The sequence below is a fragment of the Caloenas nicobarica genome, chromosome 22 (genome assembly GCF_036013445.1).
Source record: "Caloenas nicobarica isolate bCalNic1 chromosome 22, bCalNic1.hap1, whole genome shotgun sequence".
Classification (NCBI taxonomy): Eukaryota; Metazoa; Chordata; class Aves; order Columbiformes; family Columbidae; genus Caloenas; species Caloenas nicobarica.
The window spans coordinates 3,636,560-3,649,310 of NC_088266.1; the positions used below are offsets into that span (position 1 = coordinate 3,636,560).

Below are 12,751 nucleotides of genomic sequence, written 5' to 3' on the forward strand. Positions count from 1 at the left end.
GCCTCGGCAGGTCAGGCGATAAACACAAGCGTGCAGAAGGAAAAGCTGCCAGATGAACGCTGGCCCTATTCCCCGATCTCCTAGTGAAACCAATCCAGTCGGAAGAATCCCTGCCTGCTGATATGCTAATACGTTAAATGAGCTTTAATTGGTTTCCCAACAGTACCCGTGTCACTCACACACCCCGTGCCAGCCCTCACGGCTGTCAGCCCCGTTGTGCTGCAGCTGCACCCTGCATCGCCACCCGTACAGCCTCAACACACACACAGCTTCCCACGGCGCTGCTCTGCTTGCCCCACTTGAGCTCCGAATATATTTATTCTGGTGTGAAATCACAGCATGACCTGTTCTGATCGTTTCACAGCTCCCATTTGAAATAAAACTCCCTTAGGGTGGGGGAGAACAGATAAGAAAATCCCACAGTCCTGTGCTGGCTGCTGTTCGAAAGAGCAGGAGGGGAAGGGTGCGTGGGTGAAGGTGTGTGCAGGAGCTCGGTGAGCCACGCACCATCTTCAGCTCAGCGCTGCTCTGCAGCTCGCGGGCCAAGAGTTCATCAATATCTCTGCAGTGACAGAGCTGTAGGTAACATACCTGCCCGGGGCTGAGCTTTGCTGCCGCAGCTGCTCACAATAGCTCAACTCCTTTCTGTTGAATATGATTCTTCCAGTTTTGTTCTGGCATTAAATGAGCACATCATTTGTTCCAGCTCTCTGCTCAGAGAGCTGTGGCTTACAGTCTTCCACGCAAGTCACTTGAAGCAGCGGGATTACATGCCTGGACCCCAGGAGGGCTTTGTCCCCCCAGTAACCATCATCTTCCCCCACAGCCCTCTGGAGGACCTTGCCCCCAACCACTCCCCACACCTTTAAACCATAAGCTTCCTCCAATAACATAGGTCTGCTTCAAGCTGCACCAAAATGACACTGTTTGACCTGTTCTGCCTTATAATCAGATGACAGGCAACATTACAGAGGACAAGAGCTCTGCGAGGTTCTCAGGGAAGAGACTAGTTGTCTTCAGCTCTTGCTATACCCCATGTTTTTGACCAGCACCTCCTCCTTTCTCTTTCTAAATTTCCTCCCCCAACTGCCACATCCCTCCCAACTCATGTCTCCTGGAGAGAAGGCAGCATAACGCATGTCCCTGATGCAAAGGATCTTACAGTTAAGGCACCAGAGAACCTCATCACTGTCTCTTACCAGGTGCAATGCAAGGCCTTGCCTAGATCTCTGGGAACACCTTCAGTTTTATGTTTAGTTTTCAGTGTGATCTTCAAGCAAGACAGCAATGTGACTCGTCACCATCCATCATGAGCTTCATTGTTTAATAATAAGATGTATTGCCCCCTTGCAGCAAAAAACCACTCCAGCCAGAGCTACCATTAGTTATGATCTAGCTGACTGGGACAGCTGTTCGTGTCAATGCTGTAAACGCTCCATTTGGAGCAGAGACAGCACATTTTAAGCGCTAATAAATGGAATTGCAGGCTGCCGAGCACACGCGAGGTTAGCGGCCGGTCACCACCAGCCTTCCCCAGTCCATGAGCAGCTCCGGTCCGGTGCTGCCAAACACTGCAAACCCCTCCAAACGCAGCACGGGGAGCGCGGCTCTGCCTGCCGAGCAGTCCCAGCTCTGTCCCACACATCCCAACGCCCAGTTAGCCCTGCTGGGAGCTGCCGCGGCACAGCTACGATCACAGAGCGTCCCCATAAGCCACCTGCTAGGTGTGCAGGGAGGGTTTGCCATCAGAGCCGGTGGGGTAGGTGGCTTTCTCAGCTTGCAGGAATGGGGTCAGAGCAGCAGTGCTGGAGGAAGAGCTTATTTGTCTCCATGTGTCAGGAAGGAGCTGAATCTGCTTTTCTGTAGTTAGCTTTATTAGAAATGGCCTCAGCAGATCAGAGAGGAGGCTTTCAGGAGAGCACTGGTGGATTTCTCCAGTAGCACACGATAAAAACCTGCAGAGAACAGAATTAATGCTTAGCTGGGTGTCTGTAACCCGGCGCCCTCCGTACTCTGCAGTGTTAGAGGCATGCTCTTATCTCAGGTTTATTACCAGCTGCACAGACTGCTCAGCCCTAAAGCTCCAAAGCAGCAAAGGTCCAGCAAAACTCAGCCTCCGGCAGCAGGCAGGAGATGATAGCTGCATACTGGGGGGGTCAGAGATGATCTGTCAGCACACCAGATGCCTAAACACACACTGGGGCAGTTCAGAGCACACCTTCTCTCCCCGCATAAGCCTCACTGTGGCCAGCGTAAGCCAGGCCCCAAGGAAACAGCAGCCGTCCTGTATTCCCAGTGAGCGGCACGAGGGTGCTGGCACAACAGCCAGCTCGGCAAGGGCAGAGCCCCTGCCGAGCAGCCTTGGGAAACGTGCGAGGGCTTTCTGGCAGCACCCAGCAGCGAAATTCACTGAGGTCACAGCCTCGCACAGACACAGTTGCAACTTCCATTTTTACATCAGGAAAAATAAAGCTTAAAGACATACAAAGAACTGGCAAGATACCGCGATTTATCATCGCTGTCATTCCAGTCATTCACAACAGCCTGGGTTTACCCTTTGGGTCCCCTATAGCAGCTCCTGTGAGAGCTACATAAATACCAGAGGCAGGGGACAAGTCTGCTGCTCATTCACATCCATGTCACTGGCAAACTAGAACCCTTAGGAGCACCGTTAGGGCTAAAAAAAAAAAAAAAATTATAAATCAGCCCACCACCCTGAGAAACTGTTCCCAGGAGCAGTTTATCCCCAAAGAGCATACAATGGGAACACTGTGCACCATCCAGAACTAGCTCAATAGCACTCACAGGAAAAATAAAAAGCTGGTCTGGTTTCCAAAGAATTCAGAGTCAAACTGTTTTAACTATCTACAGGCAGCACTGTGTCACTGTACTAGAGAGCATAGGCTGAGTCTAAAGATAGCAATGGGTATAGGCAACAAACATGAAGAAAGCAGCACCTCACCACTAGCAGAAACTTCCCCCTCTGCAAACAAAGAGCTGGGAGGAAAATCCTACAGGCAGCAGATCCTTCGGCAGTCTTGGGCTGCATCTCACTCAGGAAACGACCACAAGCCCAGGTGACAGACACCCAAGGAGATGAACCACCACTGCTCACCCTTTAGTGACAAAACTACATTGCCCATCAGACACAAACTCCCTGAGGCAAAGCAGAAGGGCTGTGGCAGGCGGCAGGGAACTCATCATGCTCCTGAATGCCACCAAGGGACAGCTGGTGGCTCTCTCCACTCCCCCTTGCATGGAGCTGCTCTGACAGGCAGTGCTCGATGCTGAGACAACAAGCTTTGGTCCAGACTCAGCCAGCCGTTTGGGCACAGCTAGTTTATACACTGACTGCTTGATCAACTTAGTGCAGACATGCAACCCTCCCTTGTAGTCACCTTCCACTTCTCACTCAGCACCAAGTCATTTGATTGAAAAAGTCATTAAACTTCAAGGGAAAAAACAAACAGCACACCTCTGCACAGCTGTTTTAAAAGCTTACCCTGAGTTTGCCCTGCTCCAGGCTGTAAAGGTTCCCATCCCCTCTGTGCCTGCACTCTCTGGGTTCAATCTGGTCAGGGAAATAATCTCAGATCACCTCACTTCACGTGAAAACTTCTTAGTTGCCCAACACCCATCACCTGCAGTGCTCCAAAAGGGCTGCAGAGCTCTTTGGTGATGGGGAATGAGACATCAGTACCCACACCTGCAGCTCAGACAAGCCTAACACCCAACAAAATCTAACAAACGCTGAAGTAAAGCAGCATTTGTTGCCTCATAACCTCCTTTTCCACAAGCAGAACCTTTCACGTTTGAGATAGAGGACATTCCTACTGTCTGCGTAAATCACAACTGATTTGTAATTTAATTCGACCTCCTCTACTTCCCATCACAGGTGGTTGTTTATGGTGCTGTTTACCAGCTGCTGCCTTTCAGCCCAGCCATGGCTGCACCTCACTGGCGCATTCATCAACCCCCCCCTTGGCAGATGCACAACCTCACCCAGCAAAACAGCTTCTCTGCTTCAAATCTGGGTTTGAAACCAAATCTTCGCCAACATTTCTCGCCCCAGCCCAAAGCACTTCAGACCTTATTCCTGCCCAGGCTCCTTCGCTGCTTTTTTCCCTGCCAAAACACCCATCACGGTGCGCCCAGGCTCCCTGGCCCTTCCTACTGCTTGTTGCATGCACTAGTATGGAATGTGCTTTCATGATGAGCTCTTGGAGCAATAAACTTGCTCTAACTTGAGAGGAAAAAAAAAAGGCAACAAGAGGTAGACATTGCGGACCACCACTCAGAGAAACGCAAGGCACAAACTTTCCAAGTTCGCACTGTTTGGGGTTCGCTTCAGCTCCTGTGCTGGTTTACAGAGGGAAGCCTGGCACCCAGCTTTTGCTCATCACCATGCTTAGGCCTTGGGGAGCACATCATAACTGAATAAACAGCCATGAGGATTAAAAAAAAAAAAGAAAAAGGCATCCCAGAGGCACAGCTCCCCACAGGTCTGCCAGAGCTCTGCTCGCCGCTTGAGGAGCCACCAAGATGTGCCATCTGCAGGGTGACAAATTGCCAGGGAAGGGAAGAGAGCGACTCATCCTCTTTGACTGCCCTCCGTGTCCATCATCAGAGGGAGAAGACTGTTGCCGAGCTGCTCAGAAATGGATAACGAGCCATGTGAGGCTGCACAGAAACCAGCCCCGGGCTGAGCCACAGCCCTCAACAGTGTCCCCACAGGCACCGTGTACGGAATGGGTTGGGGAGAAACACCAAGGAATAAAAACCAATTGAAAAAACCATCGGAAGACCCTGTTTTTCACCAGTATAGCTGAGTCAGACGAGTGCACAGTTTAAAAGCTCCTTGTTTCTGTGCTAAGTCACTTGCAGACGGGGGACGGCGCCGCTCCGAGGCGGGGGAGCCGGGGGCCGAATGCGGCTGGTCAGGCGCCCCGGAGCAGCGCCGAGAGCCGAGGCCGCCCCGCAGCCCGGCCCTGGGAGGCCATACCCGGGACCCACTCACCGGAGCCCTGTCCTGTCCTGTCCCGTCCCGTGGCGGCGGCACCAGCCGGTTCCCCTCAGCGTCCCCCGCAGTCGCGTCTTAACGGCGCCTCATGAGGTAACGGCCGCACCTGAGCTCGCCCTCACCGGCCGCTCGTGCAAGGGCCTCGTGCAAGGGCCTCGTGCAAGGGCCTCGTGCACCCCCGCCCCGCGCCGGGAGCTTCACCCACTTTAGCAGCTCCCCCCCGAAATTCGGGGCCCTATCGAGCCCCCTCCGGCTCCCCAAATGTCTCCTGAGGATGGGCAGGTAACCCGGGGACAAAGGGACAGCAACACAGTCCTGCGTGAGTACAGTGGGGGCTCTGACGCTGTTTTTCAGAGAGTTTTTCCCCTTTCAAAGCCACAGAGTCGGGGCTTGGGGTTTGGTTTTGGGGTGGGAAGGAGCCTGTGGGAAAGGGACACAGGGTGCACCTGCTGCAGCACCCCAGGGTGCACAGGCACCTCTAAATGCTGCTGGGGAAGCAATGGAGACCTCGCTGTGCTGCAGCTTGACAGCAGACCAAGGGGAAGCTGCTGTGCATAATGAAGACTTCACTCCAGACTCGCTCTCCTGGAAGAAGAGATGCCAGATTGCAGGCAGCGTGGACTGTCACTGTTAGCATGGGCTGAGCCAGCAGCCCTGCACGGACAGATAGAAACACAATTCCTTCCCACCTCTGCCAGCTTGAAATGAACGATGAGCCACTGTCGCCCCGTGTAATCCATCCTCTGAGCCCCTTCCCCTGCCCCAAACCCTTCCTCAGCCCAGCAGCCACTTTCTGAAGAGCTATGGAAACCAGTTCAGTGTGGCCCTGGGAGGTGCAGAGCAGCACTTTGCTGCTGCAGTGCAGGACGCTAGGGCAAAATGTTGACCAGAAGTTCATGCCAGGAATGTGCTTTCTGAGAAACCGCGGTGCTGCAGAAGGAGGCAGGTGAGTCTCCTCCTTGTGGTGCAATCTTCTTACACTGCAAGTAGCACAGTATGAAGGGGAAGAGTAAAAGGCCTCCACAACACTTGGATAAAGCTCCTGCTCGAGCCAGCCCTCTCGCAGACCTGTGTGGGAGCCTGAGCTGGCTTTTCCAGACTGTCACCTTTTCTGGATGTGGGACGTTGTCTTCAAGAGGCCCGATTTCAGCAGCAGGAGCAATCCTGTGCGTGTTGGGAACCGGTGCTGTGGCCTCATCCCCACTGCATTACTTACACACACGACACATCATAGAATAGTGTGGGTTGGAAGGATCGGTGGCAGCACGCTCCGTCCAGTGCCAACGTTTGCATGCAACAGTGATACAGTGAAAAGTGAAGGATCCAAAGGTGCGAATGTCAAAATCTTTTATTTACAACAGTCTCCAAAAATCAAGAACACTGAAAATAGTGAGGGTAGGAGACGACTTACAAAAGAAGCACGCGTACGTTACATCAGGAATTGTGCTACATCACTCTGAGAACCGACACTCTAAGGTCTGCACACGACGCGGTGAAACAGCAGTGCCCTCCCTCTGTCTTCGGGGTGCTCACACCTCCCCTTGGCTTTTGAACCATCCTCCCTCCCATTTTTCTCGTCTGCTTCCCCCATAAACCTTTCTGCTCATCTGCTTGTTGCTCTGCCTCCGGTTCTGGCCATCACCCTCTACCAGGTCTGAGCAGTTGGCAGAGGCCTTTGGAAAACCATGAACTATGGCTTGTGTGCTCTCTGGGGTGAGGAGTGATTTTGGAAGAAATAACCAAGAGACTGTGAGTTTGTCCTGCCTGGCTGCAAATCAGTCAGCACAGCTTCCTTGGTGGAGAGCGTGGGAGGATTTATACATGTCACAGGGTTAAATAAAAAACCTTCCAGGAGGGCAGGCTGCTCTGGTAAGAAAATTCAGTGCAGGACGAGCTAAAGGAATCAGATGCCATGACATAAAGTAACATCCGAGTTTGCTCCAGCAGAAACAAAGCCAGAGGTCTCTGGAGACCACTGCATCCAGACTATCAGTGGTCCCAGCAACCCTGTGGGCATGCCACACGTCCTTCTGCTCAGGGATATTTCCCAGGCTGGCTTTGCTCTGGCACAGTTTCAGATCCAGCAGGGATCAAGGAACACAGCCCAGCTCAGCCGCTGATCCCCTTTCAGCATCCGCAGCCTTTGAATTCGCCAAGGTCGGTGGCCAAACCTGATGCCCCAGTTGCCTGTACAGACCCCCACGTGAACCCAGCACCACAGGAAGCACCAGGACACATGGACACAGAGCGAGGACACCCAGCTCTGTTCATTCCTCTGACACTGATCACTGCAAATCACATCAACTCTGTTCCTCCGAGCTCCAAAGCTGAATTCGACATGGCTGTTGTGAGCAGAGACTCTCCCTGAGCATCCACAGCCATGGGGAGCCCTAGACTCACGGGGAAGCTCAGCTGAAGGAGCAGCAACAGCAGCTCTGGGGAGCAGTGCCCTTCTGGTCAGGACAGGACTGGCTCTGTTTTGTAGGAGACCGAAACATTAACATCAGCTTTTCAGAGTGTAACCCTCAAAACAGGATTTACTAGGAGTGGGCAGTTCAAAATATTCCATTGCAGTGTGCTGTAACTGAGCACCCACATACATTTCTTTTTAACTGCAACAAGATTGTTTGGAAGTGGAGCATTCTCTTCCAAGTAAGGTGGGTCTGCTGCATTCTACTGTTTAAAACCATCAAAACAGACAGCTTCATCTGAAGCATTTTAACTCCCTAGCTTCTCTTCCTGAGCAATTCACCCTGAGACAACCTCCAGCCATTTTATCCAGTCTCTGTGAGCACCTTAGGCAGAAGCAGCTACCACGGAAAAGGCTGAACCTTGCTCAGCAAGACAACAGTGCCCAAGAGATGGTCTGGGAAACAGAGGAGTCATCAGAGAAAGAAAATCGGTAGAGATGGGGGAGGAATTAATTTAGGGTGAGCATCTGTTCGCGGAACAGCGCCAGACAGGTGAGGGCCTTGCTTTTTATTGCTCCGAGCATCTGCCTCGGAGCACCGATTCCCAGCAGGGCTGTCAGCCCCACCTTCGCATTTGCTCAGATAAACCCATCCGTTTTCTTACCTCTATAATTTTATGAATATTTTCTAATCCCGAGGAGGATGCCGCCTACACGGAGATGGATGTACACATCTGCTACTGATTTGTCATCTCCGTGGATGCCTGGGGAGATCACGGTGTTGTAAGAATTTTGGGGAAGGCTGCTGCTTGCCTCTAAGCCTCTTCCACTCTACAGCATGTGCAAAAAGCACTGGCCACCCTGACCACAGAGCTGTGCAGAGTGAAATAGTGAGGGGGCAAATGTCTAATTAGATCTTAAGTGTCATGACTATGTTTAATTGAGTTTTCAGCTTACCAACATCCAGTGGGTCCTTGCAGTGAAAAGCATCACCCAGGATCACCTCCTGGCTCTTCCACCATCCTACTACAATCTGGAGTAAGTTCCTCCTCCTCCTCTCCTTACCTCAGTTTCCTTGCTGGAGGGGCACAATCTCCCACTGTGCCTTCATGAATCACCTGCTACAGCTCTGCACTTATCTCAGTCTCTCATTTTCCTTTCTGAAATGCTCTGGCCATTGCTCTCCCAGTACCACCTTGGACGAAAAAGAGGAAGGTGATGCTCTGCTCCTTCTAGTGCCAGTCAGCCCTTCTGCACTGAGTGAGCCAGGGCTGGCTGGAGAGAAGAGGGAAAATGATCGCTTGTCCTTTCCCCTGCTTGCTCCAGAAAACAGGACAGATCCTGTCAGCTGCCAAGAAATCCGTTATTTTTGTCTGCAAATCAGCCACTGCCAGATCAAACGCTGCCAGATCAGCCCCAAGAGACATAAAAGGTTTTCCACTACTTTGAAATGAATCTTTGTCTTCCCAGAGTGGCTGGATGAATGGTCCCAGCATGGTGTGTCACTCTGGAAGTGGGGGCCTCACACAGCCTCTTTATAGTGAGCACAAACATACAGGCTTAAATAGCTTTAAACTTTGCATGATTCAAAGCACATCTATGTCTTGTCTTCAAGGTTTCTTCATGCTCATAGAAGGAGGAACTTCCTCTAAGGGTGCACTTGGCACTTTATTATTTCATCTAGTGACCTGGAAATATCCATCAGCTTTAATCACCTCAAGGAATTTGAAGCATTAGCTAAATTCAGGCCAAGCTGCCAGTCAGAGCATCCTTGGCAGCAGCACTAGGGCCACCTTGCTGTCCCCTGCAGCACCCACACAGGTCTCAGCACACTGCCCTCTGTGCTCACTGCACTTAGGAGTGCTCAGGGCACCACTGGTAATTAAATTCCAAGAACAGACATAGGAAAAAGCCTGGCTTACAGGCCAATGTTGGGGCTGAACTGTGCACAGCAGCCATCAAAACAGCACAGCTTAAGGACAGTGAAAAATCCTTTCCAGAACCATTTATTCGTGGGCACAGGGTTCATTATGAAGACACTGGTACAGATCAGAGGTAGGTGCCAAGGAACATTTAACACTTTGCAGAAATCGGTAACTCAGCTGCACTGTGGGATGGTGAGGAAGAAACCAGGTCTGTTTTGCTCGTGCTTTCGTCACCCTCACTGCCTGAGGCAGGATTGCTCTGGATCTCCTCTGGCATCAACAAGAGTCCTGTCCTGGCACTCCTCTCTCCAGCTGACACCTTGGGTAACCTACTTTAGGGAACAAACATTTGATCCAGTTTCACAGGAATGACACGCTGTGAAGGTGTAAGACTGGCAGGGATACACTGAGCCAGGCAGAAACAGCTGCTGGTCTGTCTCACCAGCACCGTCTCCAGAACTTGGCTGGCAATTGGGACAGGCTTCCTGGAATTGCCGTCTTAAAAAGGGGGTCAGTACAGACAAAGAAAACAAAGCCACCAGGAACACGGTATCTGCAAAGAAATGGAGTCAGGCTGCTTTCTGGCCACGTCCCTCTATTGGCATCCCTGTAAATAATGTTTAATGCATCTCCCAGTGGGCCCAACCCCTCCCTTTCTGCCAAGGACCACATGTGCTGCATATCAATGCACACACTTAGCTATTTCAATTTTAAAAATATGATAGAATCAGTGATGCTTAAAATGTACTTGTTAATGGTACCAGTTTGCAATTTCATTTTACTTTAATATAAACCATCTGCTCTGAGCAGGCAGCAACTGCAGGCTGAAGCTCCGTTGCCCTCGTGTCTGCACAACGGAGGGTGTCACAGAGGATGCACCACTGTTTATCCGTGCATGCCACCAGGTACAAGCTCGTCCTCAGGCTAAGAGCTGACTGCCATGACCAAAAGGCTCTGCAAGGACCTCAGGGCTGTTTTCTCTGCCACAAAGAGCAGAGGCAGCGACTGGTGAGGTCCCACTCTGAGCAGGAGGTGGGATTTGGCATCAACAGTGCCTTGACCTCACTGCTGTGATGAGGGAGATGAGAGCAAGCCACTAAGGGCACCGATTGCATTCCTGACAGCTGTTTACAGACCCAAGAGATCCCAGCTGTCTTGACATCTCCCCACAAACAATGACAGCAGGTCACTGCTGGTGGTGCCACCCACCATCTCTAGTTTGGATCCCATAATGACACCCATAAGAGCTCCTGTGCAGCAGGTTCACTGCTGGTCCAGCTTGGGCACGGGGGTCCAGACCACACCACTTCCCAGGCCTGGCCAACAGCTCACTGCTGTTGTCCAAGGCTCATGTAAGGAGGCACAGGCTTGGCGTGGGGGTAGGATACCACCTCGAGAGTCATGGTTGCAATGCTGATCCTGGCCAAGGGGAGAGAAGGGACAGGGGGAAGTATTTTGAAAGGGATCACATAGCCTTCTCAACTTCTCCCCTTTTAGCTTTGCGGTTCCAGAAAGTTCTGTTCATTTAAAAAAAAAAAAAAAAAAAAAAAGAAAAAGAAAAGCAGAAAACAAATTGAGAGGAGACCTCCTCCCCTCCTACTCACAGGCTAAGGTATTCCCTGGGCAGTCCTCACTGTCCGACATCCATCCATCACTACCCAAAAAAATAAATAGAAGCTTAGAGCAAAACCCATTAGAAAATAAAGTGCATCTGGAGTTGAAAAACTTCTGGAAAAAGGGGACTTTTTTCTTATTTCTTTTTCTTACAAAAAATATCCTTTTAAAAAAAAAGAAAAAAAAACACCACGAAAGGGAGCAAGAAGACAGAGCATGTGGCTCTTGGCATAGGGTCTAAAGGGCCCTCCCATTAGGCAGAGGGATCTCAAATCCACTCTTCAGCAGGGCGAGGCAGATGCATAGACCCAGCAGACCAGCAAGAAGCACCCCCAGCACAGCCTTGAGGCAAGAAGTCCTGCTGCGGATGAACGTGCCCGGCCCCATGATGCTCAGCAGGGCTGTGCTCACAGTTAACGTGTACAGGATGGACACTCCTGTGTTGAGGGCCACGATCTTCCCAAACTTGGCAAAAGGGGCAATGATGCAGAAGAAGAGCGGGACAGTGGCGATCACTGTAGTGACGGCGCTCGAGACGATTGCCACCCCCACGTGACGGACCGCTTCAATTGTCCTCCACTGGCGACACGCTCTGGGGTCCTGGCAGAAGGGACAGCAGGGTTAAGGGAGAATGGGGATGAGCACATGGGGCTGCACTAATGTTCCAGCCTTTGAGAGGATGGCTTAGCTCTCAGCATCCCGGTCCAGGAGAGAGATGCTGTGTGAGTGCAGATGGAGAGTTCATGCAGTCCCTGAGCACACTGGGCAAATAGCCATGAGGTTAAAAACCCAGCAGAGGCAAAAGCTGCTGGATTTTGTAGCTAATTCCCACCACAGACTGCTGACCGACTTAACAGAGGCTCTGCATGAAGACACTATACCTGGCATCAGAGATCCCCAAGCTTTTGTGGTCTCCTTCTTCCCAAAGAAGAAGAAGGCTGGAGAAGACCTGCAGGTCCAGCACAGCACAACAATTTGCAGAGGCTACAGAACAAGTGTAAGGACATTTCAGCACACTACTATCTTCATGGGGCATGAAAGGGGGCTGTTTTGCACACAACTGTGGCCAGTAAAAAAAAAAAAAAAAAAAAAAAAAGAGACAAGCACGTGGGTTGGACCCTCGGCTGGATTTACTGTACTCAGGTACGCAAGCTCACACCAGTCTCCGACCAGTCAGCTGGAGAAGCAAGACACATCCCAAACGTGCTGCGAGGGTGGGAAGCTGCATCTTCCCTTGCCCATCACGCCTTAGGTCCTGCATCATAGCCAAGTGGCACAGAAGGCATAAGGGGCATGGACACAAGGCTATGGGAGGAAAAGAGCTCACCTCGGCCTGGTGCAGTGGCAGATTCTCCCCTGCCAGCAGATAGCCCTCCACCAAGTGCACGCAGTAATCCACGGAGGAGCCAACGAGGATGGAGAGGGAAATGGCTTCCACAGCTCCCATTTCCCAGCCAGACCAGTACATGATGGTCACCACCAAGCAGACCACCCCTGCGTGAAGAAGGTCACGTTAGGTGAATTTTAGGGACCTTCCCTTGCCACAGGGACTGTTCAATAAGGTAGTTGGATCTGCTGGGGAGTGAAGCACCTAGTTGAATATTAGACAAACCGGCAGATGGATGCCAGTCTAGACTAACACTTGCTAAATGAATCCACGCCCAGGCAAGCCTGCGTGTGCACACACGTGCACAACAAGGAAGAGGGCCCTTTGTATTGCTTGCAGGAGTTACACACAGGCTGAGTGCATGCACAGGTTTTTCTTAAAGGCAAGAGTGACAT

General features: G+C 51.5%; 1 protein-coding gene across 2 annotated transcripts in view; it reads right to left on the reverse strand.

Moving 5' to 3' along the window:
* Positions 1 to 6,391: 6,391 nt before the first annotated feature.
* The window catches only part of DISP3 (dispatched RND transporter family member 3), a 34,485-nt gene continuing 28,125 nt past the window's right edge, over positions 6,392 to 12,751 (reverse strand). For both annotated transcript variants that reach the window (XM_065650078.1, XM_065650077.1), the window contains exons 20-21: positions 12,297 to 12,463; positions 6,392 to 11,569 (exon numbers count right to left, since the gene is read on the reverse strand). In XM_065650078.1, coding sequence (XP_065506150.1) covers positions 11,207 to 11,569; positions 12,297 to 12,463 — 530 coding nt within the window. In that variant the 3' untranslated portion in view covers positions 6,392 to 11,206. The remainder of the gene's footprint in view (positions 11,570 to 12,296; positions 12,464 to 12,751) is intronic.